The sequence below is a fragment of the Galeopterus variegatus genome, unplaced genomic scaffold (genome assembly GCF_000696425.1).
Source record: "Galeopterus variegatus unplaced genomic scaffold, G_variegatus-3.0.2 Scaffold2181, whole genome shotgun sequence".
Lineage (NCBI taxonomy): Eukaryota > Metazoa > Chordata > Mammalia > Dermoptera > Cynocephalidae > Galeopterus > Galeopterus variegatus.
The window spans coordinates 122,022-143,305 of NW_007728292.1; the positions used below are offsets into that span (position 1 = coordinate 122,022).

At 35.1% G+C, this 21,284-nt stretch overlaps 1 protein-coding gene across 5 annotated transcripts in view; it reads left to right on the top strand.

The window, feature by feature from the left end:
• Positions 1-21,284, top strand: part of ATRX (alpha thalassemia/mental retardation syndrome X-linked) — a 206,356-nt gene that overhangs the window by 113,571 nt on the left and 71,501 nt on the right. For all 5 annotated transcript variants that reach the window (XM_008580865.1, XM_008580863.1, XM_008580867.1 and 2 more), the window contains 3 exons: positions 6,747-6,884; positions 8,415-8,590; positions 9,941-10,058. In XM_008580865.1, the coding sequence (XP_008579087.1) occupies positions 6,747-6,884; positions 8,415-8,590; positions 9,941-10,058 (432 nt within the window). The remainder of the gene's footprint in view (positions 1-6,746; positions 6,885-8,414; positions 8,591-9,940; positions 10,059-21,284) is intronic.

Here is a 21,284-nt window from a genome sequence, read left to right on the forward strand (position 1 = left end):
CGAACCTGTGGCCTTGGTGTTATCAGCACCACACTCTACCGAGTGAGCCACGGGCCGGCCTCTCATTGTGGTTTTGATTTGCGTTTCCTTCATGACTAATGATGTCAAGCATCTTTTCATGTGATTGTTGGCTATTTGTTTATCTTCTTTGGAGAGATGTCTATTTAAGTTTTTTGTCTATTTTCTAATTGTGTTATTTTTCTTTTTATTATTGAGTTGTAAGAGTTCTTTATGTATACGTACCCTTAACCTTTATATATACACACATATATAAAATTTGCTAATTTTCCTCTTATTCTGTTGGTCATCTTTTACTTTCTTTATATCATCTTTTTATACACAAATTTTAAAAATTTTGATGAAGTTTAATTTATCTATTTTTTCTTCTGTTGCTTATGTGTTGGTGCATATCCAAGAATGTGTTGCTTAATTCAAGGTCACAAATATTTTTTCAAGGTCATAAGTATTTGCACCTATGTTTTCTTTAAATGTTTTATAGTTTTAGTTCTTACATGTATGTTGATGATCCATTTTGAGTTAATATTTGTTATGGTGTGATGTAGGGGGGGGTCTGTCTTCTTTTTTCTTTGCATTTTGATAATTCAGTTGTCCTAGCACCAGTTGTTGAAAAGACTGTTCTTTCTCCAGTGAAAGGTGCATTAGTCCATTTTTGTTGCTTATAGCAAAATACCTGAAACTGGGTGATTTATGAAGAAAAACAAAGTTTATTGCTTACAGTTTCTGAGGCTGGGAAGTCCAAAGTCCATCTGGTGGTGGCAGCAGTGACTCGGGGGTTTCACATTGCAAGATGGTGGAAGCAGAGAGAGCAGAGAGAAAGACAGACTCTCTCTTCTTTTAAAGCCCTTAGAGCCACGCCCCTGATCACCATTTTTAATCCATTCACTACTGCACGGTCCTACAATCCAATGACCTCATCAAGGCTCTACCTTCCAATTACCATAATAGGATTTCCCACCCTCTTAACAGTCAAAGTGGGGGCAAGGTTTCTAATATGTAAAACTTGGGGGACAGAATTCAAGTTTCAGTGAGTTTTGGGGGGACATAATTCAATCCACTACAAAGGATCTTGGCACCCTTGTTGAAAATCAGTTGACCATAGATGTATGTGTTTATTTCTGGACTCTCAATTCTCTATTTTGCTTTATACAGGTATTCCTTCTCTGAAATGCCTGGGACCAGAGGTGTCTTAAATTTTGTATTTTTTCACAATTCAGAATATTTGCACATACTTAACTAGTTGAGCATTTCCTTTGAGTGTCATTTTGGCCCTCAAAAAGTTTCAAACTTTGGAGCATTTTGGATTTTGGATTTTCAGATTAGAGATGCTCAACCTCTATATTTTTATGCCAACACACTTTTTATTATTGTAGCTTTGCTGTAAGTTTTGAAATCAGGAAGTAGGAGTCCTACAGCTTTGTTTTTCTTTCCCAAGATTGTTTTGCCATTTGGTGTTTCTTGCAATTCCATATGAATTTGAGAATCAGCTTTTATATTTCTGCAAAGAAGCCAGCTGAGATTTTGTTAGAGACTGCATTGAATCTGTAGATCAATTTGGGGAGTATTGCCAGCTTAAAATATTAAATCTTCCCATTTGTAAACATGTCATGTCTTTCCATTTATTTAGGTCTTGCTTTAATTTCTTTAAATAATGTTTGCAGTTTTTAGTGTACAGATCTTATACTTCTTAAATTTATTACAAAATATTTTTTCTTTTTGGTTCTGTCATAAATGAATTATTTTAATTTCATTTTCAGATTTTTCATTGTTAGCATATAGAAATACAACAGATTTTTGTATATTCTCATATGTTACAACTTTGGTGAGTCTATAAGTTCTAATAGTTTGTGTGCATTGTTTAGGATTTTCTATTAAAAAGATCATACCAGGGCCGGCCCGGTGGCGCACTGCGCTAGTGCGCCGCTTGGGAAGCGCGGAGGTGCTCCCGCCGAGGTTTCGGATCCCACATGCAGACCGGTTCCCGCTCACTGGCTGAGCGAGGTGTGGGAGCAACGCCGAGGGTTGCGATCCCGTTGCCGGTCCCGGTCCGGTACGGGCGCGACACTGAGGGTTGCGATCTGTTGCCGGACACGAAAAAAGACAAAAAAAATAAATAAATAAAAAGATCATACCATCTGTGAGTACAGATAGTTTTACTTCTTCCTTTCAAATCCAGATGTCTTTTCATTTCTTTTTCTTGCCTAATTACCCTTTCTAGAACTTCCTGTACAGTGTTGAATGTAAGTGGTGAGAGCAGTGGTCTTGTTTCTGATCTCAGGGAAAGCTTCCAGTCTTTCACCATTAGGTATAATGTTAGCTGTGGGTTTCTTCCTAATAGATGCCTTTTACCTATTTAAGTAAGTTCTACATTGGGTTTTATTTTTTGTTTTATTAATTTAAAAAAATAAATACCTAGATTACCCTTGTTAGAACCTATGGGAGGCTTTGGTCTCTCCAGTAGTTTCATTGGGAAACTGAAGCTCTAACTGTATTTTCCTTTCCAGGGTATATAGGAGTATTAGCGATAACTGGTCTGCCATATCTGGGAAACCATCTGCACAGCAACAAGAATCTCACACTATTCATCATGTATAACATATAGTAAGAGAAATATGTTAAAATTATAGTAAGCTTTAAGATTTAGTGGTAGTAGTAACTTTTAGATATCATTTTTCTTACCTAAGTTTAAACTGTCGAGATCTGTGAAGTACTTCTAAATTTATTAGAAGGGATTTGTTAAACATAACACTCAATTTTCCAGAACATGCATTCTTTTTTTGCCCAATTTTTCTTCTCTAAGGGGAAAATTGATAAAAAATTATTTGGGGGAAATTGGTGGTAGTGAAGAATCAAATAAATGGTAACAGTATTTAAGGATCTGGGTTTCGGTGTAACATATGGAAGTTCACGATGGAAGCAAAATGTCAGAGACAGACAAGCAGTTTTGGGTATCAGACTTAAGAATGAGGTGAGGTCATAAACTAGTAGAGTGGACTAGTAGGTCCGAAGCCTGGGAAATCAGGAGCAGGTATTAAGATTGGAAACATGTTTAGAGCTGACCAGCGTTGTTAAATAGTAGTGTTCATCTTTAAACTCAACTGCTGCATAACAGTCACCCCAAGCCTTAAGGGCTTAAAGTGACAGTAATCATTTTATTATCTCTTCTGGTTCCACTGGGTCATGGGTTTGAGACAGGCTTGCTTGGACAGTTCCAAAATTTTATCTACTTTTTTGCGTAATATGTTTATGATTTTTTTTTTAATCTACCAGTAGGTGGCAATGTAACATACTGAAAAGGAACTTATTTAAATATAATAGTATGAAACAAAACCTTTGCTTGTATAAAAATGTTTAATGTTTAAAAGGAGTAAGTTTTGGTTACCTTGGAAATATATTTTCTGAAAAACCTCGTTCCGAAACAATGATGTATAAATGAGGTAGTAGGGTTTGAAAACACCTGCACTTAGAAATCACATTACAGAAAGTAACTGAACCTACTTTACTTGGCCTTTCTTCCCTAACCTACCAATTGTTTTGAAAACATATTTTCCTATTTAATGTACTTACACTGATCTCGTGGAATTTTCTAATTCACATTAGTGTTTTTAGAAGCACGTTGCAAGGTCTTTTAGTTTCAGAGAACATAATATATGTGTGTGTGTATGTGTTTGTGAGAGAGAGTGTGTTTATATAAACAATATTAATTTAAGGTACTTTTTGGTTTAAGCAATAAGATAGATCTCACTATGTAGTTTTTTAAAAATAAAGACAGGTTTTCATAGTGTTTTGAACCATCTTAAGTTAACAGATTCAGTCAGGATTAAACTTTTGAACCGAAGAAATTTTCTTCAAGCCTTTCTCTAAATCGCTTTTCTTTTGCTCCTCAGAGCCTCTTGACTGCCTTCCTCCCTATACTTTCTGTTCATGGAAGAATTTGTATTACCTTTCAATTCTGTTTTTTTTTTTTTTTTTTTTTGAACTTTTTGAAGTACCCTCATACATTTCTATATTGGTAAATAAAATATGAATCACGCAATTTAACTTTTTTTGTCGATTCACGGTTATAAATGAGTATATTTACTCTTATTCTTTCTTCTTTCTTCTAGTCTCTCAGATATCCTTACTAAGGATAGGGCTTCCTCTCCCTTTGTTGCCATGCTAACAATAGTTCTTTTGTGTTCTTGAGCAAAATACAAACAGAAGAAAAAGGCGTATATTGAAAAATAAAAGTTCCCTTCTTCCTTATCTTACTATTGTTCCATGTATATTCTTCCAGAAATGTTTTGTGCTTACACAAGCATGTATTTTATATTGAAAAGTTTGGGGATCCTAAAGTCACCCCCAGGTTCAATACTTTACAATAAGGATTTGCAGAACTCAAAAAAGCCAATATACTAATGGTTATGGTTTATTATAGCGAAAGGATACAAATTAAAGTCAGCAGCAGAAAAAGGCATATAGGGCAGGGCCCAGGAGAGTTCCAGGTGTGTTCTTCTACTGTAATCATTCAGAGTGCTAACTTCTCTCAGTAATGATGTGTGACAATATGCATGGAATATTGCAAACCAGGCAAGCTCACCTGAGCCTTGGTATCTAAAGCTTGGGCTTGATCACATAGATATGGTTGGCCACCCATGTGCCTGATCTTAGACTCCAGCCCCTCCAGAGGTTAAGAAGATGCCCCTTGGCCCAAGACCTCCTACCATAAATCACATTGTTAGTGTAGAATATCTGGCGGATCCAAGGCCTCCAGGTAAACAAAGATACTCTTATCAAGCAGGACATTCCAAGGTTGGAGCTGGAGAAATCTTTCTGTCCAAAGGCCAAATCTTTCTTTGGACAAGGTTAATCCTTTATTGCACATACATATAAAGTCTGTCGGGGGTTGGGGAGTTCCAGGACTTCCTGCGGATACCAAATTCGGGGGATGCAGAAATCTCTGGTATAAAATGGAGTAGTGTTTGCATCTAACCTATGCACATCCTCCCTAGCTTACTTATAATACTGATAAAACATAAATGCTATGTAAATAGTTGTCATACTGTATTTAGGGAATGATGACAAGAAAAAAAAAGTCCGTACATGTTGAGTACAGATGCAACGTTTTTTTTTTCTCAAATGTTTTGGATTAGCAACTGGTTGAATCCGTGAATGTGGGATCCACAGATCTGGAGGGCCTATTGTATAGATAGATAAAACCACTCATTTGAGGAGGTTGTTTAAATACAAATTGGATCATAATATAGGTAACTATTGTGCAACTTCTTTTTATTTAATAATATATTTGGCATAACTTTCAAGGTTTGTACATGGAGATACATGTCCTTAATTTTAACTCTGCAACTTACTCCATTATACCATGCTTTAACTAAACCCCGTTGCCAGACCCCCTTTGACAAGCTTTTAGGGTGTTCCCAGTTTTCCTCCATAGCAAACAGTGCTGCAGAGAACATTCTGTTATGTATCTTTGGGTACTTATGGAAGTATATCTTTGGGATAAATTCCCAGAAATTTAAATATGGGTCAAGGTGCACACATTTTACATTTTGATAGATATTGTAAAATTGGCTTCTAAAATTTTTTATACTAGTGTAGACTCATAAAGAGTATATGAAAATACTCATTTCTCCACACCCTCATGGACACTGAATATTAAATGTTTGGAAATCATTTAAATCACTTGTGTAAAAAAATTTTTATCTGTAGAAAATATTTGAGGATTCAAAATAAACAATACACAGTCTTTTAATACAAAGCTAGGTACAGATTTTTAGTTTTAGAGAATATATTAGTAATGTAAAAATATTTATTATTTGGGTAGCCCCATCCGAAAACTGAATCACAATTGTATTATTTGATCTGTCATACCGAAGCAGTTATTTTTGAAGTCATTTGAAGTAGAAATTGAATTTTGTCTAATGCTTAACAGATGGGGGTAATTTGACAGCTGCTATTGTTGAAATCAACATTTAAGTAATGTGTGTGTGTTAACTAGCAAGCAAATTGTGTATGTAGGATACTTTAGCAAACAATATGTATTATTTAAAAAATATAAGCCTATAGTATTTCTTTTGAAAGAGTCATTGTCTGCTGTGAGATCTTTCATAGCTAGAAAGGTGTTCTCCCCATCCAACATACCCATGTTAACAACTAGCTTAGCTTTCCTTTATCAGTTAAATTTTTCTCCAGCAATGAGTGTTAGATATTTAGAATAAGTGGGAATGCAATTTATATATTATTTCTTATAATGTAACTTTTGAAATTTGTTTTCATGTATATATAAATTGCTCTTAGCCTTTGCTGATAGATTTAACTTGATATGCTAATGATGAAATATTATCTTTAGAGACTGTTTTTTTTTTTTTTTTTTTTTTTTGAGACTTTTAAATTTTAAGCCACATTTGTCTTTTTTCAAATACCCCAGATCTGTTGAAAGGGATCTTTTTCCCCCTTGTGGTTATTTTTATTCTTGCCTATTTTTATATGCACTCAGAGGAACTTAAGTACCATTTATAGTAGTGATTTATTACTCTGTTTTTGGGATATAATTAATACTATGTAGTGCCCTATTAACCAAATATAACAGCAGATAAAATATACTTATGATAATGTTGTTTTATCTTCCTATAAGACCAGCACTATTAAAGAATTATCTTTATTTACTTAAATGGGTCACATTTTCAGGTTTATTATATTTTAATAAAATGTTTTTCTATATGTTTTTATAGGCCCTGACTTTGTTGTTTGTGATGAAGGCCATATTCTTAAAAATGAAGCATCTGCTGTTTCAAAAGCAATGAATTCTATACGATCAAGGAGGAGGATTATTTTAACAGGAACGCCACTTCAAAATAATCTAATCGAGTGTGAGTTAATATCTACACTTATGTTGTAGAGTACTGGTATTGCCTCAGATATATATTTGCCACTTTGCCGTTCGCCTTTCCTCTGTTCACTCTAGTATAGTCCCTGACCATGATCTACATAAGTCCATCTGAGTCTGCTGTGAAAGAATACCATACTTTTCAAGTGAGATGCTTTGTGAGTGGTAAACCAGTCAAGAGATGTGCCATTATGAGTATTCAAATATAAATAAGGAATTTGAAATATTTAAAAAGTATCAGAAGTCTTAATGATTGCTTTCAAAAGTACAAATGCATATGTGGTTACTAAGGAGGTATTTGTAAGGACATACATCCAGTTTTGGGGGAGGTACTGTTAAGAAATCAAAAATAAATGCCAAACATGAACATTTCAGCAAGATGGAGATGGGAGAAGGAGAGCTGTGATAAATTCATGGCGGGATAGAGTTTGCGGAGGCTGAGGACAGATGATGTGAACCCAAGGAAGTGACTTGTAAATTTCCCTTATTTTTTTTGTGTGTGGTGACACTAAAGAAGAGAACATGAAATTATTCAGCAAATAACAAATTGAAATTTCTCATTATAATCTCCAACCCTTTTCTTTTTCCCATTTTGATGGCTTTTTGTTATTTTTATGTTTGTCGTTTTCCTTCAATGTGTTTATATAACTTAACTTTTTTATTTTATTATTTGTAATACTGTTTATTATTTCACTTTAACCTATATTTTATTTTTGTTTTTATCTGCTCCACTTTCCCTCTTTTTTGTTCTGTACCCTGTTTATAGAAATGCTATTTCACATTGTGGTCCTATATAATATAGGACAATTGACAGCCCTATTAAGGATTTCTTGAACTGAATCAGTTAATATAAATTTTGGTATAGTAGCTTATTATCCACTTTTTTTTTTTTTTTTTTGTCTTTTTCCGTGTCCGGCAACGGATCGCAACCCTCAGTGTCGCGCCCGTACCGGACCGGGACCGGCAACGGGATCGCAACCCTCGGCGTTGCCCCCACCCCTCGCTCAGCCAGTGAGCGGGAACCGGTCTGTATGTGGGATCCGAACCCTCGGTGGGAGTGCCGCCGCACTTCCCAAGCGGCGCACTAGCGCAGTGCGCCACCGGGCCGGCCCTATCCACTTTTATTATTTTGATTTATTAGTTACATTTTCTTCACAAGATACCCTCACTGACCATAAAATCATGGTTAGAATTGTAGACCACTTGTTTTATGCTTCTCATCTGTTGTGAAGGAAAGGAGTTAGAATAAAATGTCCTTTAAGAGTTTTTTAAAAAACACTGATGTCTAGTATTTAGGGATGATTTTTATTTTTATTTCTTATCTGGTTTAGGTAATCCAGTTCTAGATCAGACTTATAACCAATGTTTATTCTGTGCTTAGTTTGATATTCTTTGTAGCTTAATTCTAATGCTTCCATGGCATGTGTTTTTGAAAACGAGCATTTCACTGGGGAATTTTTCTGAGTCTCTTTAACCATTGTTAATGTTGTTAATGAATTGTCTTCTCTCTTAGATCATTGTATGGTTAACTTTATCAAGGAAAATTTGCTTGGATCCATTAAGGAGTTCAGGAATAGATTTATAAATCCAATCCAAAATGGTCAATGTGCAGATTCTACCATGGTAGATGTCAGAGTGATGAAAAAACGTGCTCACATTCTCTATGAGATGTTAGCTGGATGTGTTCAGGTACAAATACGTTCCATAGTAATAAAATATTGTTACTTTCTTATACTGCAATCCCAAAATATTTTCTGAGTTTAAACCTTAATTATTTTGTGTTTTCTTTCCCCCCCTTTTCAGTATATAGTTTTACAGTTATATCTTCTTACACTGTCTTAAAAATTTTAGGCAGCATTCAACTTTTAAAAAAATTTTCCATTGAGAAGTTTAGAACCTAGTTGATTGATTCATTTGCCAAGTGTAAAGCCTCATGTTATGTTAATGTTTAGATTCTTAGTCCTCAAGATAAGGGAGTTCCTTAAGAGGAACATAGCTATTATGATTAAGAAATTCCTGTGCTCACTCTAATTCTATAGTATAATACAGTACTCTAGACCTCACTTCTTTGAAATGGTTGTAGGAAAGGCCAGTATGAATTGAGAGGAGCCATTTTAAAAGTAATTTGGAAGAAACAGTTTTATTACTTTCAAGTATATCCAATAATATGAATAGGCTAACAGTGTTGTTTATAAATGGATCTTCAGTGAATCTCCATTAATCAATAAACATGTAGAGACTGAGCCAGCAATTAGTAGAACTTGAAGATCCTCACTTACTCTTCAAACACTAGATACTAGTGATAGCCACCGAGATTCTGTAACAAATGAGGCAGGCTATTCTTTTGTCTAGATAAACTGCCATCATAGAAGGCAAAGTCATCCTGTTTGATCATATTGGCTACATGTACTAGTAAGTACTCCGTTTCTATATTGCTGCTATGACCCAGGCAGCGATTTTCCTGGTTTAAGTAGTATCTAGCAGATTTGTGGTTTTTTGTTCCTATCCCTATAGTAAAATGGTTTCAAGAGTGCTTGTGCATGGCTTGCTTTCTCAATAGGGTGAACATTCCTTCTGAAGTTGTGTGTTATCGTTTGCCATGTTAGCACATCTTACCCAGAGGACAACTCAGACTGCATTAGACTTTGATTCATAGGTTTTATTATATTATTAAAAGCAAGTCATTTTGCTAATACTACCTACTACATCCCCTCCCCACCTTTTGGAGACCATTTTGAAAACTTAAATTGCTCACTTGGTAATATGACCACTTCAGTTTAAAGCCTGCCTGGTGTTTTGCAATATCTTTTTACCAGTGCACTATATTGTACAGTCATATGAAGTACATTAACTACAATCGTGGATCATCATGTGTTTAGAGAGGGTTTAAATTATGTTTAAGAAAATGTTTTCTAATATGTTTAGTGCCTATTTGTTTATTTATATCTTTTAGTTATGAGCAACAAGAATTCTTAAAGCAGTTCATTCCTGTCATATATTAGATTAACTAATTTTCATTCACTTTCTTGTTAATTACAGAGGAAAGATTATACAGCATTAACAAAGTTCTTGCCTCCAAAACATGAGTATGTGTTAGCTGTGAGAATGACTCCTATTCAGTGCAAGCTCTATCAGTACTACTTAGATCACTTAACAGGTAACTAAAACACTTAGTTTGTTGTTTTCATCTTCTCTATATTCTTTTTCTGAAGAATGTCGTCCTGGTAATTTTACCATATCAGTTACTCTTTTTCATTTCCGTATTTGAATAAAATGGGCATACTTAAAAGTTCAAAATATTTCTAATTAAAAAAACACTGATACTGTCAAAATAAAATTAGAATCAAGGAACAAAGTGATGAAGAAACATATACAGCATATATGAATAATGCCCTTAATTTGTAAAGAGCTTTTATTTTAGAAAAATTACAAATGTGAATGAATCCATAAATGAAGATATACAGAATTCCACATCAGTAAAAGAAGGCATGTAAATTAAATTTTTAAGATCAGTTCTTAGTTATCAAATTAACAAAGGTTGGAGGCAGAAAAGGCAAAATATAAGGCAGAGCATGTAGTGTGTTGTCTGTGTTATAAAAATACACACAAATGCCTAAACTACACAAAAATGTGAACAGAGGTTGTTTTCTGGGTGGTTTCATTATGAAGACTTTTTAGTTTACTTCTTATTCTTTTCTATGTGCTTTTTAAAAATACAACAAATAAGTATTGCTTTATCATTAATGAACTTGCATGTGTATGTGTACGTACGCTCATGTGTTTCTCCCTCTGTGCCTGAGGTTGTTTCTCTTCATACAACAAAACCTAGTCTGTGGTCTAGAGTGAAATTTCTTACTTGTTGTTTACTTATTCTGGTACCTTTCCCCAAGTGATGTGCTGATTTAGTTAGGGGATATAGGTTAGAAATTGCCCTTCAGCCTATTGTGGGTACAGTAATTGATCAAAAAAATAAAGGAGTGCGGAAGTGTGTACATACACATTAAAATGATACTTCATAATAGCTAAAGTGATACTCTTTTTTGTAACAGCAGTGCATTTTAGAGATAATGATGGTCATCAAGAAACATTCTGCCTTGGGGAAAACAGTATTCAAATCTTAGTACTTTACAGAACTACTTTTTTGCTATCTTATACAAACAATTTCCTTTTGACTTTTGGAAGAAAATCAGTTCTAATAAGGTACACATTTTCATTTGTATATCTATAAGAAGCTGTTAGATTTATTATACTATTCTATCCTGAATAATAAAAATTGCAGACATAACTAAGTAACCAAATAGAGTTATCCTAATGAGAGAGTTATGTGTAATTTAAGAGAAGTATGTCTAGATCTGTCTTTCATTAATTTTTTTTTTTTTGTCTTTTTTCCATGTCCGGCACCGGATCGCAACCCTCAGTGTTGCCCCCGTACCGGACCGGGACCGGCAACGGGATCGCAAGCCTCGGTGTTGCTCCCGCGCCTCGCTCAGCCAGTGAGCGGGAGCCGGTCTGTATGTGGGATCCGAACCCTCGGACGGGAGCGCCGCCGCGCTTCCCAAGCGGCGCACTATCCAGTGCGCCACCGGGCCGACCCTCATTAATTTTTGAGTAATAAATGATACTAAATTTGATCATTTTGTTTAATTTTTTAAAAAAATTTTGCTTTATCTTAGGAAAAATGCTAACTACAGAGTTTTCAAATATTAGAGAATCAGTTGTCTTTAATAACAAATCCCAAAGTGTTAACAGCTCAGGTGTAGATGTTATAATGTACTCTTTTGAGGGCAATGCATTATTTAAGAATTTAGGGAGCTTTCTTCTTTGTGACTATAATTGATAGGAGTAGATTTCAAAAGCACTAATTGCCGGAGCTTCCAAACTCTGAAAGGTATGATTGTTAAATTATTGTCTAGTGCCTTGAATTTTTGGGGAGGGAGTTTCCTCTACTAAATGTGACATTTTCCTTAAAGTAAATAGCTGATTTGAAAAAAACATCCATAAAAGGCCAAATGGTTTATATTAACAGCTACTCTATCTTGATTCTCACTACAAACCATCATGCTATTGCCCTTGAAATGTCACTTACCTATCTCATTTGCATTTAAAATGTTTGGTATTTTATATATTACGCATTCCAAAAATTCTTTTGTTTCTGTATTAGACTCTTTTTAGACTGCTTGGTTTTTTAAGAAGTTCACTTAGATTTTGCTTTTAATGCTAGCAACAATTTGTTAATTTTACTAGTGATAATTTATAATAAATTTAATATTTGTGGAATGAAAGTCATAAGGGACGGGTTTCAATGAATTTTGAGGAAATCTAAAATTCTCTTATTCTCCTTAGTTCCCTCTATTCATTGTAATTCTACAGTCTGCCTTTTACTGTCAGGTATCAGTAGTTTATAATAACATGAAAGCCTCTGCATTCAGTAAACACTTTAGGTTTTATAAGAATGTGCATACCCAATTTTTTAATAAGTAAATATTAGCCTGATTTTAAGCTTAAATCAGTATTAAAACCCATACAATGTCTTAACAAGTTATTTTGACAGCCATGCAAAAATGGAGCACAAGAAAAGACAGCTCACAGATTGTGAGAAGATATTTGCAAATCATATGTCTGATAAGGGTTTAATATCCAGATTAAATGAAGAACTCCTACAACTCAACAGCAAAGAAACAACCCATTTCAAATGTCCAAAGGACTTGAATAGACATTTCTCCAAAGAAATTGTACAAATGGCCAAGATGCTCAACACCATTAGCCATTAGGAAAATGCAAATCAAAACAGCAATGAGATAGATACTACTTGACATCCATTAAAATGGCCTTTATCATAAAAAGGGGGAGAGAGTGGGGAGGATGTGGAGAAAGTGGAACCCTGTGCATTGTTGGTAGGAATGTCAGATGGTGCAGCTGCTGTGGAAAAACAGCATGGCAGTTCCTCAAAAAGTTAATGTAGAATTACATTGTGATCCAGCAATTCCAAGTGTAAGTACATCCAAAAGAATTGAAAACAAGAATTCCAACTGATACTTGCACACTCGTGTTTATAGCAGCATTATTTATAATAGCCAAAAAGGTAGAAGCAACCCAAGTGTCCATCAACAGATGAATGGATAACAAAATGTGGTATAGACATACAATGTAATATTATTTAGCCTTTTAAAGGAAGGAAATTCTGCCACATGCTACAGCATGGATCAACTTTGTTTTGTTTTAAATCTATATTTTATTGAAACATAATTGATTATACATATCTGTGTGGTACATTAAACACTGTGTGCAATATGTGATGCTCAAAGCAGGATAATTAGTATAACATTACACAATGTAATTGTTTTTTGTAGCGCTTTACCAGTTTCTTGCTAACTTCCCTCACCATCCCCCACCACTTCACACCTCTGGTGGCCTCAGTTCTGTTCTCTCCTTTTGAAACATCAATGAATTATTGTGATTGTTGTACTTTTCTATCTTTCTTTTCTTAAATTATTTTTAAGCTCCCACTTATGAGTGAGGACATGTGATGTTTCTTCTACTGTGTCTGGTTTATTTGACATAATTTTCTCTAAGTTCATGTTACTGCAAATAGCAGAATTTTATTCTTTTTGTGACAGAGTAGTATTCCATTCTGTGTATGTACCACATTTTCCTTATCCAGTCATCCATCTATGGACATTTAGGTTGGTTATTGTAACTCTTGGTTATTGGTTATTGTAAATAGAGCTGCAATTTACATGGGGATGCAGGTGTCCCTTCGACATGATGATTTCCATTCCTTTGGGTATACACCCAGCAGTGGGATTGCAGGATCATATGGAAGTTATATCTGTAGTTGTTTAAGGAACCTCCATACTGTTTTCCATAGTGGCTGTACTAATTTACAATCTCATCAACAGTGTAGGAGGGTTCCCCTTCCTCTGTACTTATGTCAGCATTTGTTATTCTCTTCTTTTTGATAATAGCCAGTCTAACTGGGGTGAGATGATATCTCAGTCTGGTTTTGATTTGCTTTACCCTGATGCTGAGTGATGTTGAGCATTTTTTCATGTGTCTGTTGGCCATTTGTGTATCTTCCTTTGGGAAATGCCTATTTAGCTCCTTTGCCCATTTTTAAATCTGGTTACTCGTTTTTTTACTGTTAAGTTGCTTGAGTTCTGTGCATGTTCTGGATATTAATCCCTTGTCAGATGCATAGTTTGCAAATATTTTCTCCCATTCTGTAGGTTGTCTTTTTGTTCTGTTAATTGTTTCTTTTGCTGTGAAGAAGCTTTTTAGTTTGATATAATCCCATTTGTTTCTTTTTTCTTTTGTTTCCTGTGCTTTGGGGGTCTTATTCATAAAGTCTTTGCTCAGTCCTACTTCCTGAAATGTTTCCTCTGTTTTCTTTTAGAAGTTTTATAATTTCAGGTCTTATTAAGTCTTTAATCCATTTGCAGTTATTTTTGGTAAATGGCAAGAGGTACAGGTCTAGTTTCATTCTTCTACATATGGATGTCCAGTTTTCCCAGCGCCATTTATTGAGGAGGCATTCTTTTTCCCAATGTATATTCTTGGTGTCTTTGTCAAAGATCAGTTGGCTGTAAATATGTGGGTTGATTTTTGAGTTCTCTGTTCTGTTGCATTGGTCCATGTGTCTGTTTTTATGCAGGTACCACGATGTTTTTGCTTACTATAGCTTTGTAGAATAATTTGAAGTCAAGTAGTGTAATGCCTCTGGCTTTATTTTTTTTGCTCAGGATTGCTTTGGCTATTTGGCATCTTTTGTTGTTTCATATGAATGTTAGGATTGTCTTTTCTGTTTCTCTGAAGCATGTCTTTGGTGTTTTGATGGGGATTGCACTGAATTTGTAGGTTGTTTTGGTTAGTATGGACATTTTCACAATGTCAGTTCTTCTAATCCAAAAGCATGGAATGTCCTTTCATCTTTTTGTGGCCTCTTTCATTTCTTTCAGCAGTGATTTGTAGTTATGGTTGTAGAGATTTTTCCCCTCCTCGGTTAAATTTATTCCCAGGTATTTTTTTTTTTTGGTGGCCATTGTAAATGGGCTTGCTTTCTTGATTTATTTTTCTGCTAGTCATTATTGGAGTATAAACATGCTACTGATTTTTGTGTGTTGATTTTGTATCTTGCAATTTTATCAGCTCTAAAGAGTTTTTTGGTAGAGTCTTTAGGTTTTTCTATATATAAGATCATGTCATCTGCAAACAGGGACAATTTGACTTTGTCGTTTCATGGATGAACTTTGAAGACATTAATGCTAAGTTAAATAAGCCAGACACAAAAAGGTAAATAGTATATCATTGTGTTTATGGTTTCCTAGAATAGTCAAAGTCTTAGAGTCTGAAAGTAGAATGGTAGTTACCAGGGGTAGGGGAAGCAGGGAATGGGGAGTTATTTTTAATGGTATAGAGTTTCTGTTTGGAATGACGAAAAAGTTCTGGAATGGAAGAGTGATGTTTATACAACATTTGGTTATACTTAATGCCACTGAATTGTGTGCTCAGAAATGGGTAATATGGTAAATTTATGTCATGTGTATTTTACTGAAATTTAAAAAACACTCCAAGTGGAGCATAATGATATGCTTTTGTCTCAAAATGCATAGGTCCAATCTTCTTTAGAGATTGACTCAGTGAGTCCAAAGTAGGTCCAAGACACCTGCAGTTTTGTAAGTCTGACATATGGTTTTGATGCACTATCAACTTGAGAACCATTGCTCTACATTTTTTTCTGTGGTATGGTAGTTACATTTATAAAATGCATAGAGAAGTGATCAGAAAGATAATGCCACAAAATATTTTCTTATTTAGTGTAGACTCTAGTTATAGAAAGAAGGAAGGAATGAAAGACCACAGTGGTGTGTTGGACTTGCAGAGGGAGAGAACATACCTTGGGATACAAAGTGGAGTCGGGGGTGGGGGGGAGGGGGAGGGAGGTTGGGGATAATTGGGTGGGGGACATAGGATACAAATGCAATTTGTGGTAGTGGGCATGCTGTCAGTATGGATCTGGCCTTCAATTCTTGGGCACGAGGGGTAACAATCAGCTTTGTATCTCATGAATATTCATAACCAGTTTAAAAATATATGTATCTAATAAGGAAAAAAAGTATTTTCAAATTAGTAGGTTGGTGTTTATCATGTGTGCTGAATTATATCTTCAGATTTGTCTATGTCCTCTTCTTTTTCTTTTAATAAGACCTTTATTCCCCTATGTATGTTCTTGGTGCCTTTGTCAAAGGTCAGTTGGCTGTAAATATGTGGGTTGATTTCCGAGTTCTCTATTCTGTTCCATTGGTCCATGTGTCTGCTTTTATGCCAGTACTGTGCTGTTTTTGTTGCTATAGATTTGTAATATAGTTTGAAGTCAGGAAGTGTAATGCCTCCAGCTTTACTTCTTTTGCTCGGAATTGCTTTGGCTATTAAGGGTCTTTTGTTGTTCCATATGAATGTGAGGATTGCCTTTTCTATTTCTGTGAAGAATGTCATTGGTATTTTGATGTGAATCACATTAAATCTGTAGATGGCTTTGGGTAGTAAAGACATTTTTACTACATTGATTCTTCCAATCCATGAACAAGGAATGTCTTTCCATCTCTTAGTGTCTTCTTTAATTTCTTTCAGAAGTGATTTGTAGTTCTCTTGTAGAGATCTTTCACCTTTTTGGTTAGATTTATTCCTAGGTATTTTATTTTTATGGAGGCTATTGTAGATGGGCTTGCTTTCTTGATCTCTTTTTCTTCTAGTTTGTTCTTGGTGTATAAAAGTGCTACTGATTTTTGTATGTTGATTTTGTATCCTGCTACCTTACTGAACTCATTTATCAGCTCTAAGAGTTTTTTGGTAGAGTCTCTTGGGTTTTCTATATATAGAATTATGTCATCTGTGAACAGAGACAATTTGATTTTCTCTTTACCTGTTTGAATGCCAATTATTTCTTTATATTGTCTAATTGCCCTGTCAAGTACTTAAAATACTATGTTAAAAAGGAATGGAGAGAGCAAACATCCTTGTCTTGTTCCTGATCTTAATGGTAAAGCTTTCAGTTTTTCCCCATTCAGGATGATATTGGCAGTGGGTTTATTGTATATGGCTTTTATTATGTTGAGATACCCTCCCTCTATACCTAATTTGTTGAGAGTCTTTATCATGAAGGATTGTTGAATTTTGTCAAATGCTTTTTCTGCATCTATTGAAGTGATCATGTGATTTTTGTTCTTGATGTTGTCGATGTGGTGTATCACATTTAATGACTTGTGTAGGTTGAACCATCTTTGCACTCCTGGGATGAATCCCACTTGATCATGATGTATAATCTTTTTGATATGTTGCTGTATTCTGTTTGCTAGTATTTTGTTGAGGATTTTAGTATCTAAATTCATCAAGGATATTGGCCTGTAGTTTTCTTTTTTTGTTGTATCTTTGGTTTTGTTATCCAGGTGATACTGGCTTCATAGAATGAGTTTGGGAGAATGGTTTCTGTTTCAATTTTTTGGAATAGTTTGGAGAGAACTGGTATTAATTCCTCTATAAAGGTTTGGTAGAATTCAGCAGTGAAGCCATCTGGTCCTGGGCTTTTCTTTTTTGGAAGATTTCTGATTATAGCTTCAATCTTATTGCTTGTTATTGGTGTGTTCAGTTTTTCTGTGTCTTCTTGGTTCAATCTTGGTAGTTTAAATGTGTCTAGAAATTTATCCATTTCCTCCAAGTTTTCAATTTGTTGTTCATAGTAATCTCTAATGATTCTTTGTATTTCTGCAGTATCAGTTGTGATATCTCCTTTTTTATTTCTGATTTTTGTTATTCGGGTCTTCTCTCTTCTTTTTTTAGTAAGTCCTACTAGTGGTTTGTCTATTTTGTTTATCATTCTCAAAAAACCAGGTTTTTGTTTCATTGATCTTTTGTATTGTATTTTTGGTCTCTATTTCATTTAGTTGTGCTCTGATTTTAATTATTTCTTTCCACCTACTAACTTTTGGATTGGATTGTTCTTGTTTTTCTAGTTCCTTGAGGTGTAAAGTTAGGTAGTTCATTTGAAATCTTTCTGTTCTCTTGATGTAAGCGTTTATTGCAATAAACTTTGCTCTTAGTACTGCTTTTGCAGTATCCCATAGTTTTTGGTATGATGTGTTGTTATTATTAGTTTTGAGAAATTTTTTGATTTCCTGTTTGATTTCTCTTTGACCCATATGTCAGTCAGAAGCATGTTGTTTAATTTCCAAGTATTTGTGTGATGTCAAAGTTTCATTTGTTATTAATTTCTAGTTTTAATCCATTGTGGTCTGAGAAATGCATGAAATGATTTCAGTTTTTAAAAATTTGTTGACACTTGATTTGTGACCTGATATGTAATCTGTCTTGTAGAATGTTCCATGTGCTGATGAGAAGAATGTATATTCTCTGGTTGTTGGGGAAAATGTTCTATATATATCTACAAAGTCCAGTGAGTCTAGAGTGTAGTTTAAATCCTGTGTTTCCCTATTGATTTGTTGCCTAGATGATCTGTCCAATGTTGAGAGGGTAATGTTCAGGTTCCCAACTATTATAGTATTGAGGTCTCTCTCTCTCTCTCTCTCTTTAGGCATGGCAGTTTGCTTTATAAATCAGGTTGCAGCAATGTTGGGAGCATATATATTTATGATTGTTATGTCTTCTTGGTGGATAGATCCTTTTATCATTATATAAAGGCTTTCTTTGTCTCTTTTCATAGTTTTTGGTTTAAAGTCTATTTTATCTGATATAAGAATAGCTACTCCTGCTCGTTTTGGGTTCCTATTTGCATGGTATATCTTTTTCGATCCTTTCACTTTTAGTCTGAGAGAGTCTTTACAGGGGAGGTGGGTTTCTTGTAGGCAATGTAGATTAAAATGATTGGAGACGTGAAGGAAGACATAGCAGACAAGATGCAGGTGAAGAGCAAAGGGCCACTGCTCTCAGGTGAGTAGCCCCGACCCAACCGCTGTTACAGCTTTTATTACATTTAGCAAGCTTGTACATGCGTGATAAGCATTAATGCATAAATCCTGTTATATTTTTCTCAAGAGCAGAAGGCCGTTACCTCCCTTCTCAAGCACTTGGTTACCTATAATGCACCTCCTGGGAACATCCCAAGAAAGTGTTCTCACAACTTTAAACGTTCTCAAGGATTGTTTGCAGTCCTTGATATTTCTTGGTTGTTTACTCGTATGCAAGTTCACCAAGTGAACACGTCCTTGGGTGCTGACCACAGATGTGCATTAACCATTTCCTTCATCTCCCTCTTTTTGTTTTTGCCATTTGCGGTTTATGACAGAGAAGATAGCATGCCTTTGCTCACTCATTTGTCCTTGTTCTCGGCAGCGTTTGTAGACTATATTTAAAAGAAAAAGTAAGCATACAATTATTATAAGCATACTGGAACAGACCCGAAAGCAGCCTTTAAATGAGGGATAGGATTTAATTGATATAACTTATCAAGCAGACCTTTAAAAACATTTTGTTCTGAGAGAGGTTGAAATTCCTTTTGAAAAGTGTTTTGAATTTGAGATTGTAACTGCAAAATCTCTTGTGTTAGATTATTATGATACAGTAAATGCATTTTAACTTTGTCCCAATAAGATTCATTATAAGGTACTGGGGTGTAAGTGTGTTATGGAAGGTGGCAATTAGTTTCATTATAAGGCACTGTGGTTATACAGAAGTTAGTCTGATTCCAATCACCTTTCATTTGAATTTGTCTTTGTAGGCTGATAACTTGATCTCCTAACGTTGTCATAGCTTGCTGTAAATCAGCTATTTCTTCATGTATTTGTGTGTCAATTTGGCGTTGAGTGGACCATAAATCATGCAAATTCTTATACCACTCTGCTACTTCTTGCAAAGTTTAATAGAGCTTTGTAAAGCTATTGTTGTAGCTGTTGCAGTAGCACTTACAAAGATTATCCCCATTATTACAACTATTAACGTTCCAATAAATCGACGGGAACGTTTTAGCAAAGACTCAGCTACATATTGTAAGAAACCAGCAGCAGGGGAGTCCTGCCACGGTCAATTAAGTTTTACTGGTAACCAAATGCCAATTCTTGCCTTCAAGATATATAAACTATCTTTAGAAAAATTAATGTTCATGGTATGATTTAAACAAGTATATAATGAGCAATTACCTAAACATTTTATCTCACCAGTGGTTTGGTTCCAATTAATTTTTCCAGTCATCATTAAATAAGGTAATTGTACACAACTGTGAACATATATGAAACTGTTTACAGTGAAGCTTAAGGAATAAGTTTGATGAGGAATTAATCATACCTCCAATCCACGTATGTAAAGGATATAAAGATGTGGGAAGTTTCCACAAATCTTTTTGTAATGGATAATATAGTAAATGAGGAAATGGAGGTGCAAATCCTCCACTGTGCCATACAATAGACTCATTTCCTGTAGTACTTGTAGTATGATTATGTTTATTCCACTTTAGATCTGAAGCGTGGCCTTTGGTCCAAGCGGAGCCAGTAGGACTCCAATCAATGACATTTCCATAGGAAGTATTAACCAGTACTTGGGCCGTTTCTCCCCTACAAGTAGTCCAGGGAGCCCATTGGGGCAAGTGATTCAGAATAGGTATTTGACAGGGAGGAATATGGGGTACAGAAGCGTTTGGATCAAACGAAGAATTGTGGAAACTATAGGCACTTAACAAAAACAGTCGTCATAACTGTTCCTTTCTTGTAGTATTTCTTGTAATAGTTAACCATGCCTGGGGTGCAATTTTAAGACAATGATCACCATGTCCAATACAAATAGGAGGTCCCCCCGATCCTACTGTATAATTTGTAACATTAGTCCCTTCCTCTTGAGGCTTTACAGGTCCTCACTGGGAATATGGTCCAGGCATCCATCTAGAGTCATTAGCATACACTAACAATGGGGCATCATGCCAAGAAATGGCCGGATTAATGGGAGGATGTGGAATATAGGCCCAATAAGTATGATTATCAGCAGTGACAAAACCAACCTGAGTGCACACCAAAGCCATCATGGCCAAAAACATTGCCGATGCATTACCCCCATGACCATGTTGTTCAATGATCTTATTCACTTTTTGAGTCAATTTTTTTATCTGTCCCCAAGTTGGTATTTGAGTGCTTGGTAGCAGATAACAAAACATTTTCCGGCTATTTGGGTCAATGTGAAGATCTGCTATGCCTTTCCGAACCTCTTCCATTTCCTTCTTTCTCTTTTGAGCCATTTCTCTGTTTAATCCTCTTATCCAGTATCCAAAAGGATTCAGTATCTGTGGAGATATAAGCATAACTTCTGCCCCAACAGTTAACTACCGCTGGAAGCCAAAGGGATTTTAGTGTATCATAATAATATATAGGTTGTGGTAGTGGTTCACTAG